This window comes from Schistocerca gregaria, chromosome 3 (genome assembly GCF_023897955.1).
Source record: "Schistocerca gregaria isolate iqSchGreg1 chromosome 3, iqSchGreg1.2, whole genome shotgun sequence".
In the NCBI taxonomy this organism is placed as follows: Eukaryota; Metazoa; Arthropoda; class Insecta; order Orthoptera; family Acrididae; genus Schistocerca; species Schistocerca gregaria.
Window position 1 is genome coordinate 663,042,439 of NC_064922.1, and position 22,676 is coordinate 663,065,114.

Genomic DNA, 22,676 nt, shown 5'->3' on the forward strand with positions numbered 1-22,676 from the left:
TTCATCCGAGCAGAAATCATTATACTCTTTCAATTTACGTCACTGACCCTTCTATATCTAAGATTCAGCCTCTGCATAACAAACTGTTTAAAATATGTCAGTCAGCTTTTGGCTGTAAATATTTTATTGCAACATACTTGTTCATTTAGGTTCTTGTATTATTTTTCAGTGGGTACCTTTAAACAATTTGTGCATATGTGTGCAACATAGCACTGTCTCATGAAACAGTTTGCTGGGTTCAGCTCCAAACGAGAGGGCCTAAGGCGGCCAACTTGTGGTGATTGACACATACAAGCTAGGCCACTGTGGGGGGAAGTGTGCAGAGAAGGTGGAGGACTTACTTCCTACACTTTCCCCTCCAACCACCACTCGTGTTCCTTCTTAGTACAGAGTTTTTGTTGGGTTAATTCAATGAAGATGTGCTTTAAGTACCCCCCCCCCCCCCCCCCCCCCACCCTCCCCAGAAGAGCTGAAGTACTGCATGGAACTCTAAGTTGACACCTGCTCCACAATATCCAACAGATTGAGACATGCTTCTAAAGAACTTCATCACTACTGCTGCAGATCTTAATGCCCATATTTTTCCTTGCCTGGTGCTGTGGTACCTATGATTCCCTCCAAAATCTGCTTATAAAATCATATTCAAACAAATGATCCAACTATCCGTGACCCAAGATATTTGATATGAAATTTTCTCCTGTTATTTTGAATCATACAACAAGTGGCTGGCTATCTTTACTTCCACATTCTGATCAATTGATTCATGATAACCATCTACAAAACTCTGCGTAATCAGTAATCAAAGCCTATCAGTGATTATTCATCTGTTAGCATTAATGATGTCACTGGCACATCAAATGTAAGGCACATTCAATGCTATGGTGGGTTGACCATTATGCTGTCAATCAGCCAATGATGTTTATCGTGTAGCTTCTGTTCAGTGGAAAACCCAATGTCTAAATATATTGATGCACCCTTATATTATTCTTCAGTCTCTTATGTAGATGAAACAGGATTAAAAAATTCTAACAGAGCATATTGTATTATAAACACGTGAAAGATACACAATGATCTTGATAGTGACTGCCACTGTTGCTGCACCATATTTATTTGTGAAAATAAATAATTTGTGAAAACTTGTCTCGATTTGTAACCAGACCAAATTTAGCTGTGCTAATATGCCTCCGGTAGCTGCGCCTCCGTCAAATCTGACTGGCAAATGACTGTCAAAAGCAGCCTATTTCAAATGATGTGGTCCAAGCCAGGTTTATAGTCCAACACTTTAATTGCACTTTGACATTAGATAACCTACTGTTTATGGCCATGTCAGGTTTCATCTATCATAATTTATGGATAGATAAACAGTTAGTCACATACTCCACTCTGTTGAAATCCTCTAATAGGATTGTTCAAGTGCAGTAACCAAACACAGATTTAATTGAACACTATCATTAACACATTCTACAATCACACTGTCCTTCCAAGCAGATAGTCACATCAAAATGAAAAGCGATGCACAGTAAGTATAATTTGGAGGTAACAATACAGTTCACAGAGTGATCGTATTATCACTGTAGATGGCCATTATTAAAACCTGACAGAACCCATAATAACAACAACTACATATTCCTTGTCCAGTCAATCACTGAAAAGAGTCACTAAATTACAGAATGATCTCCTGGAGGCAAAATTCAGATAAAACTCGGTACACTGTACTAGTTATAATTTGTGCTAACTCGTCTGTGGTACATTCTTGGACAAAGATATCACTCATTTTGTAATCTTCTGCAGCCTAACTAAAATAGCTTGATATAGCATTCCATAAGATTGCAATTAAAGATTTCCATTTCCGAACAGCTGAATAGAGGGATAAGATATGTTTGACTGAGGATTTTTAGTATGAGTGCAAAAGTTACTACTCCATTTTCAACATTAGCTGCATATATACTTCTGGTCTACTTTATCTGTAAGTTGGTTATTTGGTATATGTTTACTTATGAACAATGATAATGGAATTTTATATAACTGGAATCTTGTTTTTAAGTAAACTTGTCACGCCAATCGATTCTCATTTACCAAATTAATGTAATTGATAACATAGTTAAGTTGGTTAAGCCCTGAGTTAACATTCAAATTTTTGGGTACTGTACACATGCCTTATACATAATGCTATTGTAGATATTTGAATAATAATCATCTTTTTTTTGTGGGAAGAAACAAAAAATAAGGGAGCGAGGTGAGGGGGGTGGGGGGGTAAGAAGAATCCATCTGCTTTGTTACAGATGGGCTGTAGGTGACAGATGTAAGAGTGTCATCATCCATGCGTTATTAATATACAATACTAATATTTTCTTTTCAGTTCCCCCAGTCAACTTTCTATAAACTTCTATCTCCAGCATAATCCCTTTTCCACATAACATTTTTTCTCGTGTTTCTCCTAAATTGCTCTTTCAGTTGGATGTTTAAATTTTTTTGTTTTTCTTGATTTTTAAGTTGGCTCTCCTAGTTCTTTCAACCACTAATGTACTAAGCACAGCTCATCCTCCTTTTTCTCCTTCTACATATGAACCAGTATGGACTACCTTTATTTCAATTTTGTCTCCTTTTTTCTTCCACATTTCACACAATACTTCTTGATATTTCTCTCTTTTTTTCTTCTGTCCAAGTGACTCCAGCTTAGTTCTTGCATTTTCCATGAAAAACTTTGGAATATTGGTTGGTTGATTTGTGGGAAGCGGAACAAACAGCGAGGTCATCGGTCCCATCAGATTGGAGAAGGAAGTCGGCCTTGCCCTTTCAAAGGAACCATCCTGAAGTGATTTAGGGAAATCATAGAAAACCTAAATCAGGATGGTCGGAAGCAGTTTTGAACCATAGTCCTTCCAAATGCGAGTCCAGTATGCTAATCACTGCACCACCTTGCTTGGTTTTGGACTCTTGCAATTTCTTTCTGAATGGCAATTATTCCTCAATATCTTGGAGTAATTCAGAGTTTGTCTATGTTTTTTCCAATTTCTTTGCACTATGAGTGATCCAATTTTAATTTACCCAAATAAGTGAACAGCCTTTTTGTCAGTGGGTACTATTCATTCTTTGTATGTGTCCTGTACCTAGTTTTTTCTGTAATCTTTTTCAATATGTGAATAAAGGTCGCTATTATGACATCTTCAGTGTTGTGTTTGCTCTTTAAATGGTTCCAAAATTTAGCTTAGTATTTTTCTTTCCATGTTTCCAGAACTTCCATCATCACCTTTTTGTTTAGAATTAAACATTCTATTGCAAAAAGTGCTTTTGGGTGAATTACTGTAGTGTAGTTTAAGTTTAGCACTAAGAGATATTGATTTGCTATTGTATATTTCCTTAGTGATGTAGCACATTGTTTACATCTTATCAACTACTTTAATGGCTTGTGATGTAACACATCACTCCAGTAGAAGTGACGTGTAACTCTACATATAAACCTCGAACACTGTTGAGAGGTTGTCATTTGTTTTTTGCATGTGACATGATACAGATGGATATCATGCACCTTCAATGTGTGACAGTGTTTGCAGTATAATCACCAGTTGCAGCTTGATAATGCTGATAACATCAGTCAACTGAACTGTTCATTTGCTCATGTACTGCCTGAGTCTGTTGGCTGACGTCAAACTGAATGAACAAGCAATGTTTCTTGTTACTAACTGATGTAATATTCCTCTTTACTAAATATGAAATTACTTGATTGTGAGTTTCCACCACAGGTGCAACTGCACCGGAAAAGAAGTCAAGATGAGTGGCTTCTATATAATCTATGAAGATTAAATCAAACAACAGAAAATCCAAGATGGAATGTAATTATCCTCCCAACCTTGAACAAAACAAATATCCCATACCTTATCTTTCCAGTCTCCCACCATATCACAAAGTTCCACAGTCTGGCCACACAGGAGCATTCCTCTCTTAACTTATTACTACTCAGGACTGGAGAAACTGAATTATGTTATCCACCAGGGTTTTGACTACCTCTCATTGTGCCCTAAAATGAAGAATGTCCTGCCCACTATCCTTCCCACCCACCCCACAGTGGCATTCCGCCATCCACCGAACCTACACAATATACTTGTCCATCCCTAAACAACCCCTGCTTCCAACCCCTTACCTCATGGCTCATACCCCTGTAATAGATCTAGAAGCAAGACCTGGCCTATACATCCTCCCACCACCGCCTACTCCAGTCCAGTCACAAACATCACCTAGCCCATCGAAGGCAGCGCTACCTGTGAAACTAGTCATTTGATTTACAAGCTGAGCTGCAAACCTGTGGTGCATTCTATGTTGGCATGGCAACCAACAAGCTGTATGAATGACCACTGACAAACTGTGGCCAAGAAACAAGTCGACCACCTTGTTGCTGTACATGATGCCAAACATGACACCCTTCATTCCAATGACTGCTTCACAGCCTATGCCGTACGGATTCTTCCCACCAACACCAGCTTTTCTGAATTGTGCAGGTCAGAATTTTCCCTGCAGTATATCCTATGTTCCTGTAACCCTCCTGGCCTCAACCTTAGTTAGTCATTGGCCTCTCCCATCCAGCCCCTTCCTCCATTGCACCCAGTCTTTTTACTTGTATCCTTTTCCACTACCCCCCCCCCCCCCCCCCCAATCTCTCTGCTGCCCTCCATTTAACCTCTCAACTGCATGCAGCTGCCCTACCCTCTTTCCACACCATCCCTGCGCACTCCCAACAGCACATCAGTGTCTGGCACCCCTACCTTACTATCCCTCCCCCTCTCTGCCCCAGCCTCCTGCTTACTACCACCCAGTCTCCACTCCCATCATGCACTGGTGCTGCTGCTCGGAGTGTGACCTCAGTTGCCTGAGACTGCAGTGAGTGAGTGAGTGAGTGAGTGTGTGTGTGTGTAATTTTGACGAAGGCCTTACACGCCGAAAGCTATATTTGTGACACTCCTTTTTGTGCTTATATGCAACTCAGCATCTCCGATATATGGTGAGTAGCAAGTTTACTATTTGCTATGAAAAAGATTTATTTCCAAGTGTAGCAATTTAGAATGATACATAGATAGATAGATAGATAAGCCTAAAACAGTTACGTGGAAGAGGAATTAATTCTACTATCCAGTAAACCAGTGGCCAAGACTAAAAAGGACTATGATAGCTTCATCAGCTCCATAGCTACACCACAGCAGCTGGTAGCAGCAACGTTGGGCACTCATCAACTTACATCAACTATTTCACCAAGCATGGTGATCTGCTTTCCTGTCATCGTCATGTCGCTACCAGACACGCAAGCAACTACAGTGAGCCGTGTTTAAAAAAACAGCTACCTTCCACATTGCGACAGTTTTTAGCACGAGAAGAATAATTTTCAACAAAATATTTATTTATTTTATTACTATACTGATCTAGAAGATGGAGGAGATAAAAGCAGAAAATGCTAATTTAGAGAGCAATTACAGATTGAGGTGATAAGCTGATGTCTACACTAGATATCACAAATGCTACTGCAGACACACAAGGTATCAGATTCACTGAACTGAGTGAGAAACTAGGCACTAATAGTTCCGATAAGCACGAGCCGAAGTTATGCTCTTCTAACTTGCACAGAGGCTTGCAAAGGAAACTTAGAAATAAAAAATAAAATATCGTCATTAGAATCTACAGTTTTAAATTTAACAGTATAGTTACATTCTGAGTATCTGCACAGTCTGATTTCTCCACAGATCCACTGCATGTATCTCCTATCAAATTAAATACGAAACGAAATTCAGACACAAACACCAGTTTAAATATTTTAGAACAAAGTATAAATTTAAGTAAGGTAAACATAGGGGCATATATAAACAAGAATTCCACCTAATACAGCGACAGGAATTCCACCAAATACATCAAAGCAGCTTCCAAAGCACTGAAACTGAGATTGTGATGCTTATCAGCCAATCATAGCTCATGTCATGTGACGTTGCTAGCCAATGACCGCAGATATTCAGAGGATAGACACCTAATGTAGTCAGCCAGTAGCAACATCATTCTTAAGTCGTGCAAACATATAAAAAGGAAAAGTTAATGGTTTTAAATTAATATACATACAGCACAGCTACAATAAAAGCTAAGCTTTCACATATAACACTGGTTGTTAAAATTTTTTTGCCATTTTGTTTTCTGAGGGAATGATTAGGTAGAGTCCGAAGAACAGAGCTTAAACTGCAGCAGCTGAATGTTTCTGACAAGCACGGTAATGAAGTTCACTGCTGAGTACCTTACTGAATACATGTTCCGCCGAGCACTTTGACTTTTCCATAGAAAAGCCAAGTACTTGGGCAATTGCTCAAGCACTCACTCCACACTTTTTCTCTTAAATAAAAAATAAAATAGAGAGAGAGAGAGAGAGAGAGAGAGAGAGAGAGAGAGAGAGAGAGAGAGAGAGAGAGAGAAAGTATACTTTTTGTCACTGGTGTTGTATAATTTGCAATCTACGGAAGAACTAAAATAAATATGAAAAACTAACCTCGAAACTTCGTCTGTTTTAGCATGTGTTACACTTGAAGATATATCAAACACAAGAGTGTTAATAAAAATTAAATAACAACAAAAATGGCTTGTCTTCTGTGACCCAAATTTTTCTAAGTGGCTGATCCTTAACGTTCAGTTTTGAATGAGTGTCTAAAATTCCGCGATTTAAGAAATTCAGCGCCAATTTCCACACGTAACATAATTCATCCTATGTAAAAGGAAACTTAGTTTGAAAGTAATGCTTCTCAAACCATCATTTGCAATATTTCCCTGCAACCTGTTACAAATGTAAACAGTTGTAATGACACGCTCATCGAAATGAGGCACACGAGGAAAACATATTGAAAGTAGTTTGTTGTTATGAAGTACTACATAGTCTTTGACACATTTTGCTGTCTGCTACCTAATAGCCACTATGCCTACCTTTGGTATGAATAACAGCTAACTGCAACTGTACGTCATGGCATGGAAGGCCATGATAGGTCGCTGGGGGGAGTTGTCACCATATCTGCACACACACACACACACACACACACACACACACACACACACACACACACACACACGTCACCTAATATCTGCGTATTCCACGAAGGGGGATGATGAGTTCTGGCACCACGTTCAATCACATTCCACATGTGTTTGATCGGGTTCAGATCTGGCGAGTTAGGGAGCCAGCACATTAACTGGAATGCACTACTGTGTTCCTCGAGCCACTCCATCACACTCCTGGCCTTGTGACATGGCATATTATCTCGCTGAAAAATGCTACTGCTGTATGGAAACATGATCATCATGAAGGGGTTATGCGGTCTGTAACCAGTGTATGATACTCCTTGGCAGACATGGTGCCTTGCATAAGCACCACTGGGGTCACAGATGCCCACATAAATGTTTTGCAGAGTATAACGGGCTGCTACCAGCTCATCTACATCCCACTGTACCACCACCAGGTGTCACGGAGCATTCCCCAGGAAGATGATGGATTCGTGCCCACCCAACGGCCAACGGCATCATGAAGAATGTATTGCGATTCATCAGACCAAGCAACACCCTGCCACTGTGCCAAAGTCCATTGCCAATGGTTGCCTGCCCATTTCAGCTTTAGTTGACAATAACATGGTGTTAATATTGACATATGTGTGGTCTTTGGCTGTGGTGGCTCATTGTTAGGAGTGTTCTGTGCACTGTTTGTTCAGACACATTTGTACTCTGCTCAATATTAAAGTCTGGAGCTAGTTCAGTCGCATTCACCACTTGTCTTGTTTTACCAGTCTACCCAGCCTACAACATCTGACATCTGTAATGAGGAGGGTCGCCGCCTAACCCCATGACATCTGGACATGGTTTCACCTTGGTCTCGTCGCATGTAAAGAAACTCACCACAGCACTCCTCAAATGACCGACAAGTCATGAAGTTTCTGAAATGTTCGTGCTGAGCCTTTAGACCATCACACTTTTCCCTCAGTCAAACTCAGATAGATCATGCACCTTCCCCATTCTACACACGGGTAGCAAATAGCAATCTCACCAGTACCAAGTGCACTGTGCGCGTGTCTGACTGCCAGACATTCCTCGTCACGTGATCTTACTATTGCCTGGGCAGATTTACATCAATAATAGGTCAGTGATCATAATGTTCTGGCTGATCTGCGTGCGTGCGTGTTGGTAAAGTTGAAGGAACTGCTGAATGATAAACTGTTAGTTTAGTTATTGTACTCAGTGGTGAATTTTCTTTTAAATGATTACTAGGTCTAAATTCAATAAAGTTATGCATCAAGAACAGCAAGTAGCAGAACCACCCATGGCTATGACAGTGAATAAGGAATGCTCGAATTGAAACTTCCTGGCAGATTAAAACTGTGTGCCCGACCGAGACTCGAACTCGGTCCCGAGTTAGAGTCTCGGTCGGGCACACAGTTTTAATCTGCCAGGAAGTTTCAAACCAGCGCACACTCCGCTGCAGAGTGAAAATCTCATTCTGGAATGCTCGAATTTCTAATTTAAATAAAAATTTAAATGCTCAAAATGCTTCCTTGAGAGATGAATTGAGTGCGAATTTAAGTGAAAAACTAGAAGCACAAAGCATAACTTTAAGCGGAAAGCTAGATGCACAGTGTGCTAATTTAAGTAGAGAAATAGACACAGTGAATATTCAAGTAAATAATAAAGTGGACATTCAGAATAAGGCTTTTGGATTGTTAAGAGCACAAGTAGATGAACAAAATTAGGAATTTAGTCAGTTGCATGAAGGTATGGGAAATCTGAAGACTGAATTTGATATTTTAACCACTAAAGTGGAAAATTTTAAGATAGATTTGAAAGGGGAATTAACTAGCTCTTTAAGTAGTCACGTCAATCAGCTGTTTAGTCAGACACAGAGTAACCAATTTCAGGATTTGGCAAAGAAACTAGAATTTGATATTGTAGATAGACGTAATACTGTAGAAACAGAACTGAGCAAAAAACTAGGATCATTTCAAAGCATCTGTAATGTTACGTTTGATTCTGTAAAACATAGATTATACATCTTGAACGAGAGTGTTGAGGAACAGGATAAATTATTACCAACAGTTCATCACAAATTACAGGTGTCAGTACACGAGTTGTCAGTTCACAAGTAGATAATGTAGGACAAAGATTTAAAGGAAAAATAGCCAACTTTGACATTATAAAATTAAGTAGTTAGGCAGAACCATTTGAACTAGTTAAAGATCGAGAAGCTACTGAGAGTATAATTTCCAGAAATATTTCGACAGTTGCTTTTTCCGAACTTCATGATGCAAGCAAGATTATGGACGACTTGTGCAAAGAATTCAAACTTCTCCATGACAAAGTAAAAAACAGAATAACTTTACCTATGTTGTGTTTCCTAGTAAAGTGGTAATTATTTTGTTGTGGGGAGGCTTTCACACAAAATTTAACGAGAAGTACTGGTCCGTAAGTAATCGAGTGAGGTTAATGTCAGATCCATGGGATCCGTGTGAAGCCACATTTGTCTCCCAGGGATGTTAACATTTTGTGTTAACAGGCAGAGTGACGAAAGTCGGATCCCTAGTTGTTTTTGATGTTCCTTCTGTACTATGTTTCCTGCACCGAATTCCCTTCAAATCTTAAACTATTCTGTAATCTATTCTTGAATTCTTAAACTATCCTATAATTTTAGTATATAGGAAACCGGATATGACTACAAGATTGAAACCGATTAAAGAGAATCACGAATGAACAGTGATCTCTAGACATGTAGTCAAACGAATAGAATGTTATATTAGTGGAAAGTATAACATGATGGTACTTAATGACTAAACAACTATGTTATCGCATTGCATAATTTTCTATTTTTATGTAACATTTTATTCCTTTTATGTAATGTGAAGTGGATGGGAGGGTTAGTATTGGTTTTGGAAGGGGTAGGTAGTGTAAGTACAAGCATGACTAACACTAAACACACACCACACCTTTCAGACAACCCTCGCAGACAAGTGTGACTAATTTGCCGTTCTATAGCGGTTGCTTAGATTTTTCTTTGGGGTCTTCAAAGGTGAAGGTGAGAATGTTCGTTCTGTAGGAGACGTTTAACATCATACCTCCTCTGGCTTCTCATTCAAGTACCAGAGAAATAGGGATATTGGGGAAGGGGGATGGGAAGGGTTTAGTGTCTTTCGGGCTATCTTCTTTCTCTTCTTCAAACTTAGCAAAGCATTTCTACGTTTTCCTTTCTTACTTCTCATATGAGTACCGCTCTATCTTTCCCTCTTTCCACATGCATACACTTCTATCACTGAAGTCCTCCTTATTTTCTGTGGTTTCCAATAACCTTCAACTTATTTCATATAAGTATGCTGAAGAATCAGGCTACACAAACACACTTCCACATACACAAACCACAACATGAAGACACAAACAATAAAAGTAGAGGTTAAAAGGATGTGAGAACTGTCAAGTGTTGTTGGGGGATAGAATGTGCACACAGAGAAATATGCACTTATGTTTAATTATTGAGAAGGTTCTAAATCACCTGGTTACTTGGAAAAACTATCATGTAGATATTTATTAATATGTATATACAGAAAATACATCACCTAGTTACTTGGAAAAACTATCATGTAGCTATTTATTAATATGTATATATAGGAAATATATGTATAAGAACAATGACAATTCTATGGTACATAAAGATATAAAAACTGGATGAGTAATGGAGGACTCTAGGGTATAAAAGAGAAGTACGAAAAAGCAAGTGTGAAATCTATTTTCATTTTACCAGGTAATATTTACTTATAGTGTACAGAAAGGTGTATACTAGGGCAATGAACCATAAGGCTGCCTTTAAATATGTCTGCTTCTGTCTGTGTATGCGCGGATGGGTATATGTGTGTGTGTGTGTGTGTGTGTGTGTGTGTGTGTGTGTGTGTGTGTGTGTGCGCGCGTGTGTGTGTGCGCGCGAGTGCGAGTGTACACCTGTCTTTTTTTCCCCTAAGGGAAGTCTTTCCGCTCCCGGGATTGGAATGACTCCTTACCATCTCCCTTAAAACCCACATCCTTTCGTCTTTCCCTCTCCTTCCTGAAGAAGCAACCATCGGTTGCGGAAGCTAGTAATTCTGTGTGTGTGATTTGTTCATTGTGCCTGTCTGCCGGCGCTTTCTCGCTTGGTAAGTCTTGGAATCTTTGTTTTTAATATAAGGCTTACTCAAGAAGATTGGGGGGGGGGGGGGGGGGGGGTTGCGGCATACCCAGCATATGTATTGGATGAAAAGGGCAGATAGGCAGACCTAAGAAAGGCTGACCTATACTGTGCAGACAGGGGCACCAAGAAGGAGATTGACCTGTACCATAGGAATATACGAATTAAAAATGGGGGTAACTAGCAATACGGAAGGAGAAAGGGTATTCACTGGATCAACCCGTATGTGAGGTATAGATACTGTTTCTAACAGGGAAAGGGCAGCATTGTGACAAAAGTCACAAAATTTTGTAGAAATTATTCTGGTAAGTTTTTATTCTATACTTCACTATCATTATTATGTTTTATGAGTGTCAATAGGAACACTTATTTTGCCGAGTTCCTACAGACTACAAAAAGTTTATAAATAATAAGACCATTGCACATTGCATACTAAAGAAGCAGTGCAAAGAATTAGAATAAAGTACTCAAGTGTTGGGAACACCTGGAGTTTGTGATTGGAAATTGAGACAGAGTCCTAATGAATTCTAAATATTAGAAAAACTTACCAGATCATGATGGAATATTCGGGGTTGATGTCAAAATTGAGTGAGAGTAGAATATATGAAAGATTAGCTAGAGTTTATTCTAAATGAGTATAAAGATCTATGATGGAGTGTATATTGCTAGAATTGTATGTGATATAAATTTACATCGCTTGTTCGATTTAAAGGGGGAGGGGGATATGTAGTGCTTTAAGAATTTCGGAGTAAATTATAGAACCTCTCGGCCTTCCACCATTTCAAACACCCGATATTTTAGAGGTGAGTGGGAGAAACAAATATGCCCTACTGCGCATCGCCTATTTGTATGTGAAGGGCGGGGATTTCGAGAAAAAGATGGACTCGGCAGCTGAACGGCGGCAGACAAGTACCTGTTTAATGGTCCATAGAGTCTCCGTGTAGGAGTCGAGAAGAACAAGGAAATTTTATGTAGTATTCTGTGCTCTTTAGTGTCTCTGTGGATGGTAAAAAGACTAATGAATAATTGAATATAGATTTCTATGTTCATTCAAGTATTGGACTCATTTAAGACTATATACGTTTGAATTACTTCAGGTCTTGGCTATGAACAAAGAAAGCCATATGTGTGCTATTTGAATATGTGTAAATGAGTTTAAAGTTTAAGGAATAAGTTAGCTTGCAGAAACTATTATGTGCGAAAGTTGAAAATATATAGTGATTGGACTGAAAAGTATTTTACAATACCAAAATTATTTCAAGGATAGAGGAGTATTTTAATAAGTTCCTTTAACCAGCTATAGTCTTCAGAGAAGAAGCTATTGGGACATCGACGTAGCTGATTACCCAGAGCAGAGGATCGGCTACATACAACGTGCAAGTAAACTGAATAGAGAGACGTGTGTGTCTTGCAACCCATTGCCACACTGTCTCTTGTCGTCAAGAGGTGACAACATTCCAGTTTTGTAACAGAACATACAGATAGTCTGCACCTGCTACTTCAATGACTATAAGAAGGTATACAAAATAACAAAATTTAATTCATATTTCGATATTTTCATTTGGTACTCAATGGTATATTGAATCTTGATGTTCTTACTAATTAATACTTTTCAATAATTCACCATGTATGTGTTACATGAATTTTTTTTCCATTCTGGCTTACATCTGGAGTGTTCACATTAACGTTGCAACATTGTTATAAGAAAAAAGGAACTTAGCAATCTTTCATTTATTCTGAGAAATGAGATGTCACTTAACTTATTTGGGAAAGCAAATAGCATTAAACTGTATGTACAACTTAAAGCAAAAGATATTGTAACTTACAACTCCTGGATATAGTCGTTTGAAATTCTCAACAATTTCCTGCTTTTTCTTACGGCGCGAATCCTCGTGTTTGTCCACACGAGCATCTCCGAGTTGTTCCACTACGCTTTCTAGCTCCTTTTGTAGTTCTTGCACACGCTCCTTTGAAGTGCCAACATCAGACTGTAAATCCTCACGCAGACGGCGCTGATCTTCTAAAGCTGATTCACTCGTTCTTTTCGAAACAGTAAGAAATATTAACATCATAATGAGAATAGTTTCTTTAAACATACTTAAATTAATACAATAATCATTATTTACTAATGATTATGTAAGTCTCTCATAATAAATTACGTATTCCATAATTTGTCTTAAGCCAAGTAACAATACAAACAACGGACTCACACATGTGAATTCATTTCTCTTGCACAGAAACACTGTTGCTGGGCTTTCCAAGGTCGAAGCACAATAGCTAAGTTTGTGCTAAGCCATGAAATCATCACTAGGAAGTACCCTGTCACCACATTGACAAAAACTGTTGCCAATGCCTATAGAAAGGTGCACTTTAGACAGACCTGGAGCTTGTCGCCTCCTATAGCGGCGGGCAGGCTTACCTGCTCACGGTTTGTGTGTGTGTGTGTGTGTGTGTGTGTGTGTGTGTGTGTGTGTGTGTGTGTGTGTGTGTGTGTGTGTGTGTGGGGTGGGGTGGGGTGGGGGGGGGGGGGGAGGTTGAGAATGGGTGTCAGGTAGGGGGGCTGTCCACTAGTCCTGTCATATTAAAAGACAAGATGGCATTAACATAATGAGCAGTACATTCTTGGCAAATTTGAAAATGATTTGGAGGACATTATGAAGCAGCAACTTATAACTGAAAGTTCCATTCATTTTATAACCAGCCCGTAGAAATTAATATTTAAGTAAATTGGTTTGTGATTAATGTTCAGAAGTACTTTAATTCACACAACAGTTAGCTATATATTCTCAATGTTCACACAATTTGGGAAAATTATTCCTTTTAATGTAGTTTCAAAAGGGCCTCTCCACAGAACATGTTATTTTGCAATTCACAAATCAGACTATATAAAACTCAAATGACAAAATACTGTCAACTGACATTTTCTGCGGCTTGTCGGTTGTCAAAAGCATTTGATTGTGTAGTTCACAGAATTCTACTAGAGAAGCTCAAATAATATGGTATCAGAGAGTTTGCAGGTAGCATTTTGTTGAACTAAAAGGATGCAGAGTGTTGCATTAGAAAGCCTAGCAAGTAAAAACAACAGGAAAGCATCATAGAATGGCGATTAATCAGTACAGGTGTATCACAATAATTAATAAGGTGTCCGCTCTTGTTCTTGTTATACAAAAATAGCTGATCTTTAATCACACATCCAAGAAAAATACTTAGTTTTCTTTGTTGATACTGTTAATAAAGTCTAATGGAGCAACATCAACATCTGAAAATGTGAATCTTATTTCCTTCAAAATTAGCAACTGGTTCCGTGCAATTGGAATGTCACTGAATTCTGTGCTCCACATGGCCATTATAAGCAATAAATGAAATACTATTCTAAATTCTTTGGCGTCTTTGTCGATAAGATGGTTCAAATGGCTCTGAGCACTATGGGACTTAACATCTATGGTCATCAGTCCCCTAGAACTTAGAACTACTTAAACCTAACTAACCTAAGAACAGCACACAACACCCAGCCATCACAAGGCAGAGAAAATCCCTGACCCCGCCGGGAATCGAACCCGGGAATTGTCGATAAGAACCTGAACTAGAAGTCACATTATGGATCATGTCAACACTGTGCTAGTCATATACGTGAAAGTGTCACCCACCAATTAAAATGTATCTAGAATAAGGTAAATCATTTTTAAATGACAATCCTTTCATTCAATTGACAAAATGTTAATTCCAGATTATACTTTTGATCGTTCACAGTGTTCTGCTGTATACAATTGACTTTTGCCACGGCCACTTGACTGATTCCAAGCACGTTACACAAATGTCTGAGATTTTCTCCACACATCCAACTTTTACATTTAACAATATTTCTTTCTAAGTATGGCAATAACCTCTGGAGCCAGGTGGTTTCTCAAGATTGACCATTCCCTCATCCTCGACACCAAGTAACAGTCAGTCTCTTCTCTTTTCAATTTGGAACTTGGGTAATAGACCAGTAATGTTCTACCTGGGCTTTAATCATTTCCTAAGTGATATCCTCCAAAATACTCCATTATGAAAGCTGAGAGAAACTTGTATTGACTTTCAGAATAGTACATCTACATCTACATCCATACTCCGCAAGCCACCCGACGGTGTGTGGCGGAGGGTACCCTGAGTACCTCTATCGGTTCTCCCTTCTATTCCAGTCTCGTATTGTACGTGGAAAGAAGGACTGTCGGTATGCTTCTGTGTGGGCTCTAATCTCTCTGATTTTATCCTCATGGTCTCTTCGCGAGATATACGTAGGAGGGAGCAATATACTGCTTGACTCTTCGGTGAAGGTATGTTGTCGGAACTTTAACAAAAGCCCGTACCAAGCTACTGAGCGTCTCTCCTGCAGAGTCTTCCACTGGAGTTTATCTATCATCTCCGTAACGCTTTCGCAATTACTAAATGATCCTGTAACGAAGCGCGCTTCTCTCCGTTGGATCTTCTCTATCTCTTCTATCAACCCTACCTGGTGCAGATCCCACACTGCTGAGCAGTATTCAAGCATTGGGCGAACAAGCGTACTGTAACCTACTTCCTTTGTTGTCGGATTGCATTTCCTTAGGATTCTTCCAATGAATCTCAGTCTGGCATTTGCTTTACCGACGATCAATTTTATATGATCATTCCATTTTAAATCACTCCTAATGAGTACTCCCAGATAATTTATGGAATTAACTGCTTCCAGTTGCTGACCTGCTATTTTGTAGCTAAATGATAAGGGACCTATCTTTCTATGTATTCACATCACATTACACTTGTCTACATTGAGATTCAATTGCCATTCCGTGCACCATGCGTCAATTCGCTGCAGATCCTCCTGCATTTCAGTACAATTTTCCATTGTTGCAACCTCTCGATACACCACAGCATCATCTGCAAAAAGCCTCAGTGAACTTCCGATGTCATCCACCAGGTCATTTATGTATATTGTGAATAGCAAAGGTCCTATGACACTCCCCTGCGGCACACCTGTAATCACTCTTACTTGTAGTGTATTAACTGCACATACATTCTGAGGGTCAAAACAATTTTGGCAGCACACACCTCCTGACTACGGTCCCTCCTCAAACCACAGAACAACAACATTCAAGTCTTTCATGGTCTCCATCTTCCAGTTTTTTGACATTTACATGTTACATATGCAAGAGCACAGTTGACAATTACCATTCAAATACATTATTATAGAGAGACTTTATTCACACAAATTGAAGGTGGGAATCATAAGAGGGAGAAAGAAATAGATGGGAAGATGGGAGGAGGAGGAAGAAAAAGAAGAAGAAGAAAAGGAGGAGGAGAACGAAGAGGAAGGTGGGAAGAGGAGGAGAGGACATGGAGGGCAGATGAAGGCGCAAAGAGAGCAACCAGAATGGGTGCGGAGGGGGTGTTGCAGGTGACCCAGTGGCGGGGAGGGTGTTGTGCAACCCGGTGGGGGGGTGAGGGCGCGGGAGGGTGTTGGTGAACCGGTGGGGAGGAGGGTGTGTTAGGCGACCCGGTGGAGGGGGAGGGTGTGCTGGGTGACCCGGTGGAGGGGGAGGGTGTGCTGGGTGACCCGGTGGAGGGGGAGGGTGTGCTGGGTGACCCGGTGGAGGGGGGAGGGTGTGCTGGGCGACCCAGTAGAGGGGGAGGGTGTGCTGGGCGACCCAGTAGAGGGGGAGGGTGTGCTGGGCGACCCAGTAGAGGGGGATGGTGTGCTGGGCGACCCAGTAGAGGGGGATGGTGTGCTGGGCGACCCGGTAGGAAGGGGAGGGTGTTGAATGACCAAGAGGGTGGGAGGGGAGGGTGTTGAATGACCAAGAGGGTGGGAGGGGAGGGTGTTGAATGACCAAGAGGGTGGGAGGGGAGGGTGATGAATGACCAAGAGGGGGGGAGGGGAGGGTGATGAATGACCAAGAGTGGGGGGAGGGGAGGGTGATGAGTGACCAAGAGGGGGAGGGGAGGGTGTTGAGTGACCAAGAGGGGGAGGGGAGGGTGTTGAGTGACCAAGAGGGGGAGGGGAGGGTGTTGGGCGACCCAGGGAGGGGGTGCTGCGAATGACATAGTGGGGAGAAGGGGGGATGAGGGTGTTGGGTGATGCAAAGAGGGAGGGCATTAGGTGACACCATTTCAAAGGGGATAGGAGAACAGGGTGAGGGGGCTGGTGACCAACTGCATTGGGGGCAGGAGGACATTAATCAAGCATGGCAGGGGGAGGGAGGGGGAGATGGCGGCACAGGGCCAGAGTATGCCACATGGGAGGGGGTGTGGTAGGGAACAATAAGAGACTGCGCAGGGAACAGCATGTGACCATATGGGTGCAGTGGGCGAATGGCATGCGCCCGCATGGGGGCGGGAAGACTCTGTGTGACCTCATGGAGGAGGGGAGGGGGCACTTGGCCACAAAGGGTTCCATGGCTGGGGGTGAAACAGAAGACAATGCATTGGGAGGGGAGGGGGAGCGACTGAGGAGAAGGGGGGAGAGAGTTGGCAACCAAGGGAGGAAGACGATAGGAGGGTGGAGACGTGGGGTTACAGTGTACGAGGGGGGGGGGGGTTTGGAGGGAGACGCACTACTGCAGAGGGGGGGAGGAGCAGATGGAGTGCAATAGGGTTTGAGGGAAACGGATTGCAAAGGCAGGGGGTGGGGGGTGAGGGTGACAATGGGACAATGGGAGTGGGTGGGACAGGATGGATGACTGCAAATTGGAAGATGGAAGATGACTGCGAGGTGGGAGGATGGTGACATAGGTGGCCATTTGCAGGGGAGGTGGCATACAGCGACTATGAGGGATGTTGGTGAAGACTGAAGGCGACCACATGTGTGGGGGGGTGGGGGGGTGGAGCTGTTGGGCAAGGGGCAACAATGTTGGGGGAGCTGCCGCACATACGGGAGGGGGAGGGGCATAGGCCGACCATGTGGAGGGGTGAGAGGCCGAGCGGGACCAGCGCAGATGGTGGGGTGAGGGATCAAGTGGTGTTAGTGGGGACAAGAGACAGAGCAGGCTTGGGGTAGACGGGGGGGGTGGGAGACCGGGTGGGGTTTGGGTAGACAGGGGGCGGGAGACCGGGTGGGGTTTGGGTGAGCAGGGGTTGGGAGACCAGGTGGGGTTTGGGTGAGCAGGGGTTGGGAGACACCAAGGGAGGCTCAGGCAGGCAGGGGACAAGAGGCCAAGGGAAGAAGGGCGGGACCAAGCAGGGGTGGAGCATACAAGAGGGTGTGAGTGAGTGGATGAAGACAGTGATATATTATACCTGTTGAAGTACATGGTTCAGTACTCCATGATTTTGTAGAGTAGTTTTTGTTACTGAAAAACTAATGTCACTGGTAACCATATATTGTCTATGATTTCTTGTTAGAAAATGTGTAATATATGATTAAGAGGGTATCATGGAAATCTTTGATAAAGAAAAGGCGTTATAGGTTCATACTGCATTAAGAGAGAACTATATGAAATGATCAACAGAGGCATAGACATGTAACTACTTTTATACTACCCAAGTTACCAGTTCTCATAGAGAACAGTTATAAAAATCCAAAATCATGCCTTTTATGTGGAAAATTAATAATTATGAGATCAAAAAGAGATCAACAAGGATCAGAACGAGAAGTGTGATGTAGATGTCTGTTAAGATGATCTAGTTATTAAAAATAATGACCTTTTGGAGCATGACAACAAACATGTAACAAATGTCAAACAATTACTTCCTAATGTAACAGTGAAACCCAAGACGAAAAACTTATATTATATATCACTGTAGTATATGGGAGAATAAAACCACAACCATTCAGTTAAAACCATTCAGTCAATCTGACATTACTTTAGCAACTTCCGGCAAACCACCAGAAAAATAATGAATTTTCTTAAAAGTAAAACTACTCCAAGTGTTGATAACATTTCAAGCAAAATATTAAAAGTGTGCTGTTCTGATAAAGCTACTGTATTTTGCCATTTATGAAATTTGTCACATTCACAAAGTGTATTACCATTCAGACATACAAACTAAATCCCTGGTTAAAAATATCATGAGGATAATCATTAATAGCTATCAGCCTGTTCTACTACTAACTTCCTTACCAAAACATTTAGAAGAACTGTGTCTGCAAATATGGGATTCAGTGTCGTAGTTGGGATTCCAGATGGGCTAATCCACTGAATTTGCCATCTATAATTTTATCAACCAAGCATAAATGAATTACAAAATTTTACCTACTATGTTCTTTTGAGATCTGTCAAAGCCAGTTGAATGTACAAGTCACAGCTTCTCTCGGAGATTCTTATAAATTCATAGCTTTCACAGTAGAATGACTATGCACTTCACTTTTAATTGTTAGGAAACAAAAAATAATATCAGTTGGACATGTAGATAGTGTCACAACTGAAACAAAAAAACAGCATGTTTTTGCTGTAACAGTTGGGAAAACCATCCACTACTTCTTGGTGCTCTTGTGGGTAATATTTGTTACCAGTCTTGCTGAAGCAGATAACTTCCTTTGCTACATAAGCTTAAGAAAATATGAAGTTTTCAAACTCCAAATCGGTAAATCAAAAAATGCTGCATTTTCAACGCCACAGACATTTCAATCAGTAGCGGATGGTAACAGTTGGCAGTCAGTGCTTTGTGGTGATGGTGAAAGACTGGTAGAGCAAACCAGCAAGCTATTAACCTAGTTAGGACAAATACTTTTGAAATGTAAATGCTCCATCTAATTAGATTAAAATTTCACCCATGGGCCATGGTTGCGGAAAGTGCTAACAGGGCTGATTCAAGAACTTTTCCCTCATACACTTCCAATCATGTCAGTTTTCACTACTAATTGTGATACATACTGTATATAAATCTTGGACTTGGGTGGCCCTGGGTCCCAAGCAGTGGTTTGTGTAGCTTAGGCATTAAACGAGCCCAGGATGCTACATGTATGACACAGCAACAGCAAATTTTGCTGCTGATGTAAGATGACATCTTACACACCAGTAAGGTCGAAGGTGGATGGCTCAAGCAAGATCACCTGACCTCACTCCTCTGAATTTTATTGTCAGGTGTTATCTAACAAGTGACGTGTTCAGCACACCCATTGGTAAGGGTGGAAAACGAGAGCAATGAATCACACAATCTCTAAAGATCTACTAGATGATCCAATGGTTGTTTGAAAGAACTATTAACTCACTTCAGAGACAAATGCAATACTGCGGTAAAATGCAATGCTGACACAACGAAGAGTTCCTTCAACAAGTGCTTGTTTGCGGACCCATGTTTATTCGAATGTTATTGCATCCATTACTGCAAATTTTCATAAGTGTCAGTTTTTGCTATTAATTATGAAACAAATTGTATAGGCATAGCAGAAAGTAGTGTTAACTGATAGGGAAGTCCTAACACAAACCTAGGAATGAACTACAAAAATTTTTGAATTGTACTCAGACATCTATCCACTATGACCAACCTCTGTTTCATGCCATCTAAATTTCAGAATTAAAATATAAAGCACTTGTCCACATGTCACTAAAACAGGCAAGAAGTTATGATACTTACTTTATATGTTCTGCCAGCTTTTCAATGCGCTTCTGTGCTTCATCTTTCTCGTGTCCCTTCTGACGTAAACGATTTTCGATTTCTGCCTTCTTGCGATATTCATTATCAAGACGATCCTGATCTGACTTTTGTTCTCTATTGACTGAGTCGAGCTGCTGTAAATACATGGCTGACCTCTTGCCAGCCTCCTCCTTCAGCCTGTGGTACTCTTGCACCTGCTCAACATCAAATAATAAAAGATCTCAGGCTCCACGCCTACATTATTTATTAAATTATCTTTCAGTTCATTATTACAATGTAAAACCTTGAGAACAAACATGGCTAAATAACAGAAAAGAAATGCATATATCTTTTTTTGTACGTACGCACAGAGAGTTATAGCAATAAATCACTACATTCAGTTCTGTGAATCAATGACTACGACATTAATCATAACTGTAGCAATAGGTTAGCAATTAAGTAGGAGAGTTTTTTTTTAATTTTTGGGTAGACATACAAATGAGAATCTCATATTCAAAGAAAAAGACAAAGGAGATTATTAACCAGTTTTCTTCATTAAAATATGCCGTTTGTGTCTTTTGTAAGTCCTAAATGCAGAGGGAGCAATAATTATGTCTATTTCAATTTGATATTTCTTTACTACATAACAATCTGGGATAACTTAAGTTTTTAGAAAGGAAGTTGTTTAACTGTGCCATAAAAGTAATATGCGCTCTTCATCCAAAAGTATCTTGTAGATATCTCAATTATTTTTATTCCACAAAATATCAAGTAATATGCCATAACCTCAATCAGGTAAAGGCTGAACACACTGACCAAGTACTACAATAAAAATATTAAGATTGGATGTTAATTTCAAACTAATAAAATACACTGAAGTATCTCCTAACAGCACACACATTCTCTTGCATTCTTCATTCTGATGTTCTTCACTACTACTGCCCAACACCCACTTAAACCTGTTTAATGTAGTGAAGCCTTTGTCTCCTCCCACAATTTTAACTCCCCCCCCCCCCCCCCCCCCAAAAAAAAAAAATCACCCCACTAACCAACATTATCAAATTAACTGTTTCTTGATGCCTCGTGAAGTATCCTACAACAGTTTCTTGACGCCTCATGAAGTATCCTACAACTGATCCCTTCTTTTAGTCGTGATGTGGAATTTCATGTTGTGAGACAATAAACTTCTATTCCGTTCTGTGCTTCCTCATTAGTTACATGACCTCAACATCCAATCTTCATCATTCTTCTGTAGTACCAACATTTCAAAAGCTTCTTGCATGTTTTGTTTATCATCTAGGTTTCACTTCCATGCAAGGCTGTACGCTAGGCGAGTACTTACAGAAAAGACTTACAAACACTAATATTTATAGTACATGTTAAACTATTTATCAGAAACACTTTACTTGGTAGCACCAGTGAAGTATTTTGTATTCTCTCTACTTCAACAATTTCAGTTATCTTGCTACTCAAATAGCAAATGTCATCTATTACTTTTGGTGTCTCATTTCCTAATCTAATTCCTTCAGCATGTTGCCTGCATCAATTCAACTATAATCCATTTACCTTCATTTACAGTTGTTGATGTTCACCTTGTAACCTCTTTTCAAGATACTATGAATTCTGTTTAGCTACACTTCCAAAATCTTTACTGTCTCTGAAAGAGTTGCAACATTACTGGCAGACCTTGAAGATTTTATTTTTTTCTCTCTAAACTTCACATCCATTTCAAAATTTCATTTTAATTTCATTAACCGTTTGTTCAAAGTAAAGACTGACTAATATGAGGTACAAAAACATTATCTATTACAGTTTAAACTGAGTAATTATACAGATATTATGTTACTGTACTCGATCATTCATTGAGATAATTAACCTGAATTCAAGTTATTTACTGCTTTTCTCTTTCTTCAGCACAAGAAACAATTTCACTATTTTA

The 22,676-nt window shown here is 40.3% G+C and overlaps 1 protein-coding gene across 2 annotated transcripts in view; it reads right to left on the reverse strand.

The window, feature by feature from the left end:
* LOC126356368 (structural maintenance of chromosomes protein 1A) overlaps window positions 1-22,676 on the reverse strand; it is a 179,295-nt gene that overhangs the window by 103,875 nt on the left and 52,744 nt on the right. Inside the window, exons 8-9 of one of the 2 annotated variants that reach the window (XM_050007357.1) lie at window positions 20,738-20,952; window positions 13,030-13,243 (exon numbers count right to left, since the gene is read on the reverse strand). In XM_050007357.1, the coding sequence (XP_049863314.1) occupies window positions 13,030-13,243; window positions 20,738-20,952 (429 nt within the window). Of the gene's footprint in view, window positions 1-13,029; window positions 13,244-20,737; window positions 20,956-22,676 lie in introns of both variants that reach the window. The other variant, XM_050007356.1, reaches the window with a different exon arrangement.